Source organism: Porites lutea, chromosome 6 (genome assembly GCF_958299795.1).
Source record: "Porites lutea chromosome 6, jaPorLute2.1, whole genome shotgun sequence".
Lineage (NCBI taxonomy): Eukaryota > Metazoa > Cnidaria > Anthozoa > Scleractinia > Poritidae > Porites > Porites lutea.
In genome coordinates this window covers 11,541,278-11,553,544 of record NC_133206.1, presented here as the reverse complement: position 1 = coordinate 11,553,544, position 12,267 = coordinate 11,541,278, and the positions used below count along the sequence as shown (strand labels likewise).

The 12,267-nt window shown below is 41.1% G+C and overlaps 3 protein-coding genes across 3 annotated transcripts in view; all 3 read right to left on the bottom strand.

Annotated features, from left to right (window-relative positions):
• Positions 1–1,199: 1,199 nt before the first annotated feature.
• LOC140940872 (uncharacterized) lies at positions 1,200–1,887 on the bottom strand. Its single transcript, XM_073389837.1, has one exon. The coding sequence runs from the start codon at positions 1,831–1,833 to the stop codon at positions 1,273–1,275; it is 561 nt and encodes a 186-aa protein (XP_073245938.1). The 5' UTR covers positions 1,834–1,887; the 3' UTR covers positions 1,200–1,272.
• A 2,659-nt stretch (positions 1,888–4,546) lies between these two features.
• Positions 4,547–9,569, bottom strand: LOC140941145 (uncharacterized). Its single transcript, XM_073390115.1, has one exon. The coding sequence runs from the start codon at positions 9,250–9,252 to the stop codon at positions 6,406–6,408; it is 2,847 nt and encodes a 948-aa protein (XP_073246216.1). The 5' UTR covers positions 9,253–9,569; the 3' UTR covers positions 4,547–6,405.
• A 2,338-nt stretch (positions 9,570–11,907) lies between these two features.
• LOC140941049 (uncharacterized) overlaps positions 11,908–12,267 on the bottom strand; it is a 669-nt gene continuing 309 nt past the window's right edge. Inside the window, exon 1 of the mRNA XM_073390006.1 lies at positions 11,908–12,267. This exon is cut by the window's right edge and continues 309 nt beyond it. Coding sequence (XP_073246107.1) covers positions 11,970–12,267 — 298 coding nt within the window. The 3' untranslated portion in view covers positions 11,908–11,969.

The following is a 12,267-nucleotide window of genomic DNA, read 5'->3' as shown; positions in this document are numbered from 1 at the left end:
AATTTCCATTCGCCAATTGCACATCTCCCATGATACACCTTGTTTGCCCCCAAAAATTTTGCATAAGCTTTTTGTCTTCAATTTCTCTTGGGACGACTGTAATACCCAGTGGTTATGCAAACGTTTGGGGGCACTGAATAAGGTGTATAACGGGAGATGTGCGGGAGCCTCCGCGGACTCAAAAATTTGGTTTTGCCAACTGATAGCCAGCTGGGTATCAGGCCTTCGTTAGGGATTAGGGCGGAGGAGAGGGGAGGGCAGGGGACCTTCTCTGTTTCCCCTTTTCGCTCCTTACTTCTCTAAATCCTGATACTAGGCTGGTCAACTGTTTCTCAATTTCCCTACGGTGGCCTATCTACCCGCTTTGAGCTTCGCTCCCCAACCAACGCAATACCACCGTTTCTCTTTAGAAACTAAACCTTTCATTCTACAAATACTATCTATTTTGATAAAGATCTTACAGCGTACTTATGGATCGCTGATGATAGTCGCAGTATGAACCCGTATGAATGGATTCGAAAGCAACCGATATAGAGATATAAATATCAGTTGGCAGTCCGATTCGATGAACGTCGACCATGTGCATGTGAATGTCAGAATCTTCGTTTACCGGTTTCCGATATCATTCGATTATTAAACTGGCACCGATTTTAATCGAATGACTATCAATTTCATCGATATAATACCGCGACGCCAGCTGTGATGACGAATTCTCTCGTACTTTTTGATTTATCATAAAATCTCTCTGGTTTTGTGTTTGAACTTAGGGTTAAGTTTTTATTGTTATTTGTGAAACAATATTGAAAAGCTACAAGTTTATGTACATTCTATACTCGTCATTTTCTTACAACTTATTTTCAGATTTGATGAATTACACTCTCAGGCTGTTTCTTTCTATTTTACAGACTATTTAACTAACCATCTAATTCTCTATATAGTAAAATGTTGAAACGATACCTGTTGAGTGAAATTAAGAGGAGCTGCCTTCGTGGTTAGTATACGTCAATTTTAAATTGGCAGTACAGTCAATATCCTGGAGCAAGCTCTTTAGGCTGCTCTGGGGTTGGGAGCGGGGAGGAGAGAAAAAAGGGCCTTATAGCCCCCCCCCCCCCCCCCCCCGAGAGTTTGCTCGCAGGCTAGTATTTCAACAGCAGGACAAACCTGAAACGCTGCTCAAATCAACAGTATACAGTGTAAATCACATAGATTTGAATAGTCTCATAACAGTTTAAAAAATCAACACTCTTCTGACGTGATTGGCCTCAGTTCACTTTACTTTTTAGAAGCGGCTTTCTTTGCCGATTTCTTCGCTTTCATGACTTTGGGCTTCTTCGGGGACGCAGCTTTGGACTTCTTTCCACTCTTCTTAGTGACTTTAGCTTTACTTGGTTTGGCGGTTTTTTTAGCCGCCGGAGCTTCCACTGGCGCTGTTGTTTCCTTGGGCGGTGCAGCCGGGGCAGCAGGTTTCGCGGGCTTTGCTTTTCCTTTAGCAGCAGGGGCCTTCTTCTTGGCAGGTCCTTTCTTGGACGCGCTTTTCTTCGCCGGTGCTTTCTTGGCAACCGTTTTAGCAGGCTTCGCTGGAGCTGGTTTAACCTTGAAAGAACCGGCTGCACCTTTTCCCTTGTTGTGAACAAGCGGACCGTTCGGTCCAGATCCCCGCTTGAGCGCCTGTTTTAACATAGCACTATGGTGATTGTTCTCCGGGAGTTTGTACTCCTGTACAATGTACTTGTTGATGGCCTGTCGAGATGAGCCGCTTTTATCGCCCAGTGCTTTTATCGCACTTACGATCATATCAATGTATTTAGGGTGCGTGGCAGTCTTGTCAGACATGGTTATTTTTCTTTTTCACGATAATCTCAACAAAACCTGTTTCGGGGAAGAACTGAGGGTTTGAAAAGTGACAACATCGGCGATGACGTTAGTTTTCAAGACATTCAGCGGACCTCCGAGGAAACAAATACAAAGCTTGAGCTATATCTACGAGTGACTTCTGTTCTGTGCTTGTTTCATATTTTATTTTTCTTTAAAATTGACTCTTTACCACCAGATATCTCTCAATTTGCCCATGTATCAAAATAAAAGTTTAAAAAGAACAGTCTGGTGAAATAAGGCTCGCTTATTAACCAACGCAAAGAAAATATTGAGACAAAATCTATCACTACCGTACTGAAACTTTACCCGCATCTATCGAAAATAAGGATTTTTCCATGTTCAACAACAAACGTATGCCTCCGATTTTCTTCTCGACGATAGTTTGTTATTTCGTGAAAAAATATGATATAGGTTCATTAATCATCTTTGTAAAGGAAACGAGATATTTCAAATTTTAGACAGGGGTAGAAACACAAGAGCCAATTTGTTTACCCGAAATGGCTTGAATTTTACATATTCAAATTATGGATGTGCGGTTGGGACCACCTTCGAATGACGTACATGACTTTATCAAGTTAATTTTGGCAAAAATATCATAAAACAATTAATTCTTGTACTGTAACTAAATTCTGAATAAAAGCGGTATCTTAAAACTTTTGAAAATCGCATTGCGTGATTGAACATCTCATGCAGATTTTTTTTAAGCAAAAGCGTCTTTTGATGGCGTCGCGTCGACCGGTTGCATTGTTGCGTTGTTAATTAAAAACTAAAAAACTCTTCTCTGAATTTTTCTTAAGTTTCAAACATTTTTATTCTTAAAAACTGTCTTTTTAAAGAAATAAATAACTAAAAATTGGCTATTGTGCAATTTTGTACAAAAAGGTTGCATGATATGTACTTTTAATAGTAACGAATAGGAAGCTTATCAGAAATGCTCGTATTGCTAATACGTTATTAAAAATATTCAAATGAATAAAGTCACATATTTCAAGTTAGTAAAAAAGGTTTTAACCTTTTCTTTTTTGAAAGAATGGGTTCTTGATACTGAAAGAGAGCATAAAAATGTGAACCGCAGCGCTAAAACTGCAGGTTCTATTATAAAAGGCTGTCTTCCGAAGATTTTAACGTTCATATGTAAATTTTCAAAACGTACATTAAATGTATTCCCCACAGGCCGCTACATTTCTTCGGCTATGGTCTTCTCTATACGTTTTTCCACCTCGAGATATATTATCTCCCTTCCTCAGACACAGACTGAGCCGATAAACTCGAACATTCGCAAATCCCAAACAGTTTTATGATTTTTGTATGAACATATGTGACAATTCTGGATTTCGGTTCAATTCACGTGCATAGAAAATTCAGCTAAATTGTTGCCCTAACTTTTTTTGTTTCACATAAGTTTTCCCGTACAAAAGGCGTTTAAAACAGTAGCCACGAAGGAACCCAAGGCGGGCCGAATATTTAAATGTAGTTTAGCCAGTGTTTCAAAACCGCGTTCGAAGTCATTTTCAATTTGCCCAACGATTTTATCTCAACATCATTTATTTTGAACAATTTTATGAAAGCATATAGAGATGACTAGAAACACATTTATCTTCTTAAAAGAACCCACCAAAGACGAGATCTGGAGGTTCAAAGATTCGTTAAACCACGGCTTAAGTGAGACTAGTCTCCCTCGCAGCCCTGAGGAAAAAAAACGTCGTCTTACTAAAATTCGGCACTCTTTTTTCCCAAGAGTATCGCAACATTTTAACGTAGACCTACACTGTTTTTTATGTTGTTTTCACACTGAGCAAATCATTTCTGGCCCTTTGCCTATGATCTATCTCTCCTTCTTGCTACGGTACTTCTTATAAAAGAACTCAGTTTTAAAAACTTTCTATTTTACATTTAATAGTATAATTGCGGTCATGTAATGTTTGTTTGATCAGACCGAGTGTGATTTATGATGTAGAGGCGTTGGTATACCAATCTTAATATCATAATTTAGATTAAACAGACTTCCTTCGCTTGGAATCAATTGAAGCCATGAAATAATGTTTCCAATGGGCCAATAAATGTTCGCTTAGAACTGGTGTTCCTGGTATAAAGTCGGTGGCGGCAGGGGAGGGGCCCGGGGACCCGCCCCCCCTTATTTTTAGACCAAACTGAGGCCCGAAGGGCGGAAAAAAATTTTTTGAGACCACCCCCCCCCCACCCTCCCCCCTCCTTTTTGAAGGTGAAAGTTTCATAGGTCATAATAGTCACTGGCAAGACCAAGAGGTTACAGGACAGATCATTCTGTCTTTTTAATTTGTCCCGATTCGGCAGCCGGAAGCGTCCACCACTTATTATTTTTCAGCGATGTGGTAGAGAGCGATTGATCTGAAAGAGGATTATACAATAGGGACTGACCTACTCCCGGTTCCCAAATCATGATCTTGTCCATCCCAAATCCTCTTTGTCTAGAAAGGGGGTTAGGGGGAGGTTTTGAAGGTGTATGCACGGAAAGAAAGGTTAGACCTCTGAAGGTACTGCAAACAGGTACTGCAAACTACGGGGTGTGTGTGTGGGGGGGGGGGGGGGGGGTGCTCGCCTAAAAAAATTTCCAATTTAGGGGCTCGGAAAAGCCATTTCCTGCGTTTTATACAGGATATTTTTAGTCAATAAATATGATCGAAGAAAAACGCAATATTTAGTAGTTTATTTTACATCTCTAGGTTATCAGTAAGGTGCAGTGTTAACGGAAAAAAAGGGCAAAACAGTTACGCTCTCAATATGCTCAAGAAAGCTACAAGCAAAGGGCGAGACCGAAGAAACCCAGTGTGGGGTTTTAAAATGTTACCCTGTGAAAACACAAAGAGAATTCTGCAGAGGAGAGAGAATAGTCAAGTCCTTTTGAACATCAAGATTACTTGGTGAAAAAAATAAGAGCAAATAAGAGACGTCTGATCCTCCCTGGAAGCGGTCCACTGTTCAATCTCCAAACTCTGAGAACGAAAGAAGTTTGACAACAACCCCATACCGGGGGTTCCTTGGTCTGCCTATTGCGCGTATTTACACCGCGGGACTGAAAAGAAACTTTACCGTTATAACCCATAAAAAATGAGGCAAGTTAGCCTCTTGAAACAAGAAATGATCGGCAATATTTTTAACTGGGACACAAAGCACCCCGTTCCCGCCTTCAATCCAGCTCTACCCCCAAAAATATAGCATGACAGTTATAACGTGACTAATTTGATCTAGCCTGAGTATCAGGCCTTCCTAAGGGGCTAGGCGAGAGCTTCCATCTTTCCCCTTTTCCCCAGAAACGCCTGATACTCAGGCTAAATTTGATCTAACCAGAAGATCCAAAAATTATTGTCTTACTACGCATATAAAACGTGACAGGGTCAACTTTTTGGGTAGGCTCGATTACCAGCCGCTGTTTGGAAAATGAGCCCGTGCTCCTTCCCCGGACATACTGAGTCTCCGTCTCTTCTCGGGGAGGACTGGAGACCGACGGAAATCGAGCCTACTTTTGGGGTTTTGAACATTCCCTTATATAACAGTAATTTTCTGTTTCTTAAAACTCACAAAGCAAATTGCGTTTCAGTTTCATTTCTGTCGAATATTGCATTTAAAGCCCTTCTAACTATCCAAGTGAATATGTTTCTATGTGACGGGGAGATCTACGGATAGCATATTCCTTTCTTGTAGGCTTTTCACCCACAGGGCGAGAATTGCAAAGGTCGGGACCGTGGGAGGGCATTGTTTCTGCTAACTACCTCATCCGAACACTGTATTCAGAAAATCATTCGGCAAAGATATAGCGCCAATAACTCCACCCAACAAGGGATTTTGTGGTCGTTTCAAGTCGGCTTCCAAATCTGTTCGCTAGACGACCTGAAAGTTGCGTCCGCCATGTTTTGCCTTTTTGACATAGATAAAGGGAAGCCCAATAAAAAGTTCATAAAAGAACACTGTCCTCTCCGTAAATGGTTATTAAATCGTTGCTGACCTTAATGAACGTTTCCAGCAACAATTAAGTTTGAATTTGGCCAGATGAACTTAAAAGTAAGAACACATATTACTTATCTTGAAGTCAAAGGTGCGTCGCGATTAATGCCCTAGACGGCAAAGACACGTAATAATAAAAGGTAACTAATTTCCTATCCTTTAATATATCCCCTGAGACAGTTTGACCGTCTGCAATCGAGTTTGATGCAGCATTATACAACGCAGGGATCCCAAGGAACCACTGCCATCACACGGTATATTGTGGTGCTCGTCTGGGGGCTCACAGCAAAAAAGTTACGGCACTGAATAGTTTAATTTAGTAACTTCTCCATCTCACCGATCTTTAAGGTAAACCAGGGACGGTTTTAAACATACCCACGGTAAACTTTAACGCGGGAATTTGCTTTGGGGAAAATATTCTTTATGACGTTTTAAAAACGAAGTTACGTCATTCCTATGCTTATTTCCCTATAATACGGAAACAATAGTGCCGGTCGCAAATGTGTCCGTTTTAGAGAGAGTTTACAGTAAATATAACTAAGCTATACTTTAGAACGGGAATTTGCTTTTAGGAAAATCTTTTTTATGACGTTTTACAAAGGAAATGACGTCATTGCTATGCTTAATTCCCAGGTGCTTAATCGGCTTTTTAAGTCTGTTACACATTTCAAGGGCTTCTTGCATTGATGCTATGGCATCTTCTTCCTTTCCGTTCTTCTCATGCAGCAAGGCTAGGTGTGTCTTGATCATAACTTTCCACATGTGATCAGGTTTTAACTCTCTGTCAGCTACAAAATAACCTCGTTCGAGGCATTTTGTTCCTTCCTGGCAGTTTCCTTTCTCTTTTAAAAGAACTCCATAGTTCTTCAAAATCATGATGATCGCTTTGTTGTCTTCCATTCCTAACTGTTTCATCATCTCAAGCGCCCTTTTGTAATACGCGAGAGCTGTTTCCAAATCGTTGTCAGTCGGGTCAGAGAAATAAAAGTCCGCCATTTCCTTCAAGGCGTGAACTGTACTCAAATGTGTCCCGAGGATATTCTGAAATAGCTCCAGTGCCTTTTGTAACCTCCTTTCTGCCTCAGGCCACTCACGTCTTCGCTTTGCAAATCGACCAGCAAGTAAAAGAGCTTCTGCCCTTTCTGGGTGACCCTTCTCCAGAGATTCGCTGAGCTCCAGAGCATTTCCATTGATCTCTTCCACTTTTGCATTGTTAGCAGGGTCTCCTCTTTTGGAAACAGAGTCTGCATAACTATTAAGCAAGAAGACTGTCGACATCGTGTTTGTCTCGAATTTACCACTGTTCTCAGAGTACAGGTTATATGCGTCTTTCATGTCGACCTGGTAGTCATTTTCCTTGTCTCCTACTTTTCTTTTCTCTTGTCCTCGAAGACATAAGAGTTCTGCAACACGCACTGGTTCAATTTTTGGGTCAGTACAGGACAACAACGCTTCCAAAAAGTCAGTATAAGAGGAGGGTGAAAGACACTTCTCCAAATACATGCAATTCTGGAGAAAATCGTGTTGGAACTCTTTGCAGTTGTCAAGGGTCTCTTCATCGCGGATTTCCGCTGCTTTGGCGTACACTTGGAGGAAGTGCTCAAAATTATGTCCGTCCTTACTGAACAAGTCAACAGCTTTTTTGCATTGGTCCTTGCTCCAGAATATCTTTGCGTTCTGAGCAAGGATACAAATGAAGTGAGCACAGGCCAGTTTCTCTACCCCAACCAATATTTGTGGATCAATAGCTTGGCCAATCTTCTTTCCAAAGGCGCGAATTAGAGGATGCAGCTGATATCTGCGAGGACTTAGTTGTTCAACAAGAGAGCTGTTCTTTAAGCAGCGCAAAACGTAAACTGGCAGGGTCCCAGATTCTGAGCAAGCCCGTGATATCACAGCCACGGCAGCATCGCTATCAAATGATCCCGGGAAGATTGACATTAGGACCAAGGAATCCTGTTTATCTTTGGACAAAAGATCAAAAGACGTTTTGATGACTCTTTCAATCGACTCGTTTCCATCATCCAGCAGCTTCATAGGTTCCTTCTCAAGGTCATTAACAAGCCTCTCCTCAGTGTAGTCTGAAAGAAGTGAACCGACAATACAAAGAGCCAAAGGAACACGGCCACACAGCTGCACTATTTCCTCTGTTTTGGAAAGATTCTCGCCAATTTCTTTATCGCTTACGCGAGAGATAAGGACTTCCTTCGCGTTATCCGTCGATAACGAGGATAACACGACCTCCTTAAACAGCAGATCTCGTACTTTGAACTGTTCTCTAGAAGTGATCACAAATGTCAGCTTTTTCTCCGATAATTGCGTCATCTCTTGCAAGATGTCTAAGAAGGAAGATCTTTGTTCTGTTTCCAGGATGTCATCTGCATTATCGAGAACAAAAGTGACTTGCACTGGAATCTGTCTGCTCCAGTCCTTAAGCCACTGGTCCGGATATTCGGGAGGCTGTGCATAGCTCTTTCCACATACATGAATCATCTCAATGGCCACTTCATTGAACGTTTTCTTTGAAAGTAAACGGCAAAATAATGCTTTTCTCATATTCTCGGATCTTGCAAGCTCATGAGCAACTGCTTTGGCCAAAGTTGTTTTACCAAATCCTGGACCCCCGGTTATCAGCACTACAGAAACTGTTCCACCTTCAATGCATTTTACGACCTCCTGTAACTCTTGTGAACGACCAAACATGCGCTCGTGTGGCAGAATATCGGGAAAATAGCTGTCAAGTTGAGAAATTGGCTTAATATCTTCTAGCTCTTGAAATTGTTGCCACTTCTCGACTTCTTCCTCCACCCTTTTGCGGGTTTTATGGTCAATCGAATCATTCTTGAGAGCCTGAATTTTCTTTCGGTAGACGCCAATTTTAATTGCCTCTAAAGAAGACGCTATTGTATTCCATTTGTCTTCGAACTCCTCATTAGGGATGCTGGTCGAAACACTATGACATAGCTCATTTCGGAAGCATTTGATTCTGGCGATGTTTGCCTCCAAGCTTTGGTCATCATCAGCAGGCATTTTATGCCAGCCTGTTAGTGGCTCAGGTAGATAACAGACTTCTCTAATCAACAAATGCAAAAGTGTTATATCAAACTCCTTTGAGTCCGGTAGACCCGAAGTCGGAAATAACGTTTCCCATTGATGGTCAGATATCACGCGTTTTGATTTGAGATTTTGAAACTTTACCGAGTTCTTCTTCAACTCTTTAGCGAGTAATCTCGGCTCTGGGTAAACAGCATCTAAAAACTTTCTTAAAACGTGAGTTCCCCCATCGACAAGTAATCTTGCCAACCTAGTGCCGTTGGTTTTTTCTTCCGAGGTGTCGTATACAGATCCCGAGCCAGAGTCTATCGACGACAATGAAAATGAAGATAAACTTGCCATAGTTGCAGTCGATTCTCACAAAGTTTGGGTCGGCGCAATATTCGTTTCAACTCTTATAACAGCAAATTGACTATCACCACAGCAGCACTGACGACTTATCAATACGTGTAGGCTTTTTAGACTCGACACTAAATAGGCCAGAACAAGTTATCGTGTTCTTGGAAAAAGCTCAGTGGCCAGCCAATCATGATCGGAACTTTCCTAATCTTCACGTCACGTGAATGGACTGGTCGGACAGGTTCTATTTTAAAATAATGACGTATACGGTATTGACGACCGTGTTTAATGTGATGCAACATCTGCCCTCTATTTTTCTTTGATAACCACAGGTAGCCAAAAACGCCTATTCTCAAAGCTAATAAAGGGTGTTTAGTCGCGCCGTTGTTGTGCTTTTTATACAGGTGCTATATAGAATAGTGATGTATATTGACGACCGTGTTTAATATTATGCATCATCTGTCCTATATTTTTGTTTGATAACCAAAGGTAGCCAATAATGCTCAATCTCAAAGCTAATAAAGGGTGTTTAGTCGTGCCGCTGTTGTGCTATATATAATAGTGATGTATATTGACGACCGTCTTTAATATTATGCATCATCTGTCCTCTATTTTTGTTTGATAACCACAGGTAGCCAATAATGCCTAATCTCAAAGCTAATTAAGGATGTTTAGTCCTGCCGTTGTTCTGTTTATTTCATTTCCATTTTAGTTGTGGAAATGCATTTTATCAATATGACGGTAGAGAACAACACTAAACTGTGATCAAGCAGAGATTTTTATATATCAAATTTACATTTTATTTACATCTGAAACAGGTCGAAACATGTTATAATTAAAACTTCATCCCGTGCATTGCCAGTTCCGGGAAACTCGACGCATGTTTCTCGGAAACCTTTTTTCCGTCCTTATATTTTTTTTGTGCATGAATTTTCTGCAGAAAATTACCGAGAATTAAATCAGTGAAAACAACTCATTCCAAGAAAATCGTTTAAAGCTGTTTACGTAACAACTGCCATATCGAATAACGCACACGGAAACAAGTTTCTGCCTTCTATAAATATGTCATCAACGTGAGCAAAGGTTGGCAGTGATCAACTTTTGAACTTGAGTGGTGGAACATGGCATCTTTATGTATACCACATTTCCTCGATTGAGTCTCCTGTGGACTTGTTTCAGTTATTTTTAGTCGCGCTTGCTTTAGCAGAGCGATACTCTAAAAATGGAGGCGTTTCTTTCTTTTATTTTTTGTCGGTGGGACCTAGTTTGTAGGCCACGCTTTCCTGGCGGAGACCGTGGAAACTGGGGATATGAATCATGACGACTTTTATTGTATGCAATTAAGTCTCGTGATGAGCATGCAATATATTTTAGGTGATGACTGAAATGACGCAAATAAGTTTGGCGATGATGTAATTTTCCCCGAATCGAGGCCCTTGATTATCGTGTAATTATGCACGACATTTACTCGTTTTAAAAAGTTAATCATTACTATAACAAAATTGTCAAATCTGATTGGCTATCAACTGCCCTGATTTCAGCCTTAATTGGACAGTTTAATAGGTCAGACGCGTCATGCCTAAGTAATTGGACAGTACGCGCCATCATGCGCGCGCTTAAATGGCTTTTTTACAAATCGGACTCCCGCTACGCGGTCGTCCGATTTTGTTAATCACTCGTATGATTACAGACCGAATTGGACTCCACTCAGTCCTGTTACCATTACAAATATCCCCAAATAGGATGAGAAAATACTATAGCGGAGAAATCTTGTTTTGTGGTGTGTTAAGGCGTTACGTTTCTCAGAATATTGTCACAATTACTGGAACACTACGGTTAAATAGATTAATATCATAGGTGACGAATTACTCCCTAATTTCGGCGCGAAATTTCAGCGTTAATTTGTAATTTCACATGTGAAATTACAAAATTGCCATGGCAACCTAACGTACGTCTCAGTGCGGTGAAGATGGCGACGAAGTTTTAAAATGTAACGAATGAAGATGTTAGGGCACAAAAAGACGCTTTAGAAAACCTGAACACACGAAAGAGCACATCAAGAAGGATTCTAACAGGCATTTTGTCGAAAAACTCCGAACTTAAGCCAAATTTACGCTCTAAACGTTCGAGAGAGTGCAGGAGTTCTCGATCGATATGATCCAGGATAAACATGTCGAAAATCCAATCCAATTCGTGTTTGAACTTAGGGTTAAGTTTTTATTGTTATTTGTGAAACAATATTGAAAAGCTACAAGTTTATGTACATTCTATACACGTCATTTTCTTACAACTTATTTTCAGATTTGATGAATTACACTCTCAGGCTGGTTCTTTCTATTTTACAGACTATTTAACTAACCACCTAATTCTCTAAACAGTAAAATGTTGAAACGATACCTGTTGAGTGAAATTAAGAGGAGCTGCCTTCGTGGTTAGTATACGTCAATTTTAAATTGGCAATACAGTCAATATCCTGGAGCAAGCTCTTTAGGCTGCTCTGGGGTTGGGAGCGGGGAGGAGAGCAAAAAGGGCCTTATAGCCCCCCCCCCCCCCCCCCCCCAGAGAGTTTGCTCGCAGGCTAGTATTTCAACAGCAGGACAAACCTGAAACGCTGCTCAAATCAACAGTATACAGTGTAAATCACATAGATTCGAACGGTCTCATAACAGTTTAGAAAATCAACACTCTTCTGACGTGATTGGCCTCAGTTCACTTTACTTTTAAGAAGCGGCTCTCTTTGCCGATTTCTTCGCTTTCATGACTTTGGGCTTCTTCGGGGACGCAGCTTTGGACTTCTTTCCACTCTTCTTAGTGACTTTAGCTTTACTTGGTTTGGCGGTTTTTTTAGCCGCCGGAGCTTCCACTGGCGCTGTTGTTTCCTTGGGCGGTGCAGCCGGGGCAGCAGGTTTCGCGGGCTTTGCTTTTCCTTTAGCAGCAGGGGCCTTCTTCTTGGCAGGTCCTTTCTTGGACGCGCTTTTCTTCGCCGGTGCTTTCTTGGCAACCGTTTTAGCAGGCTTC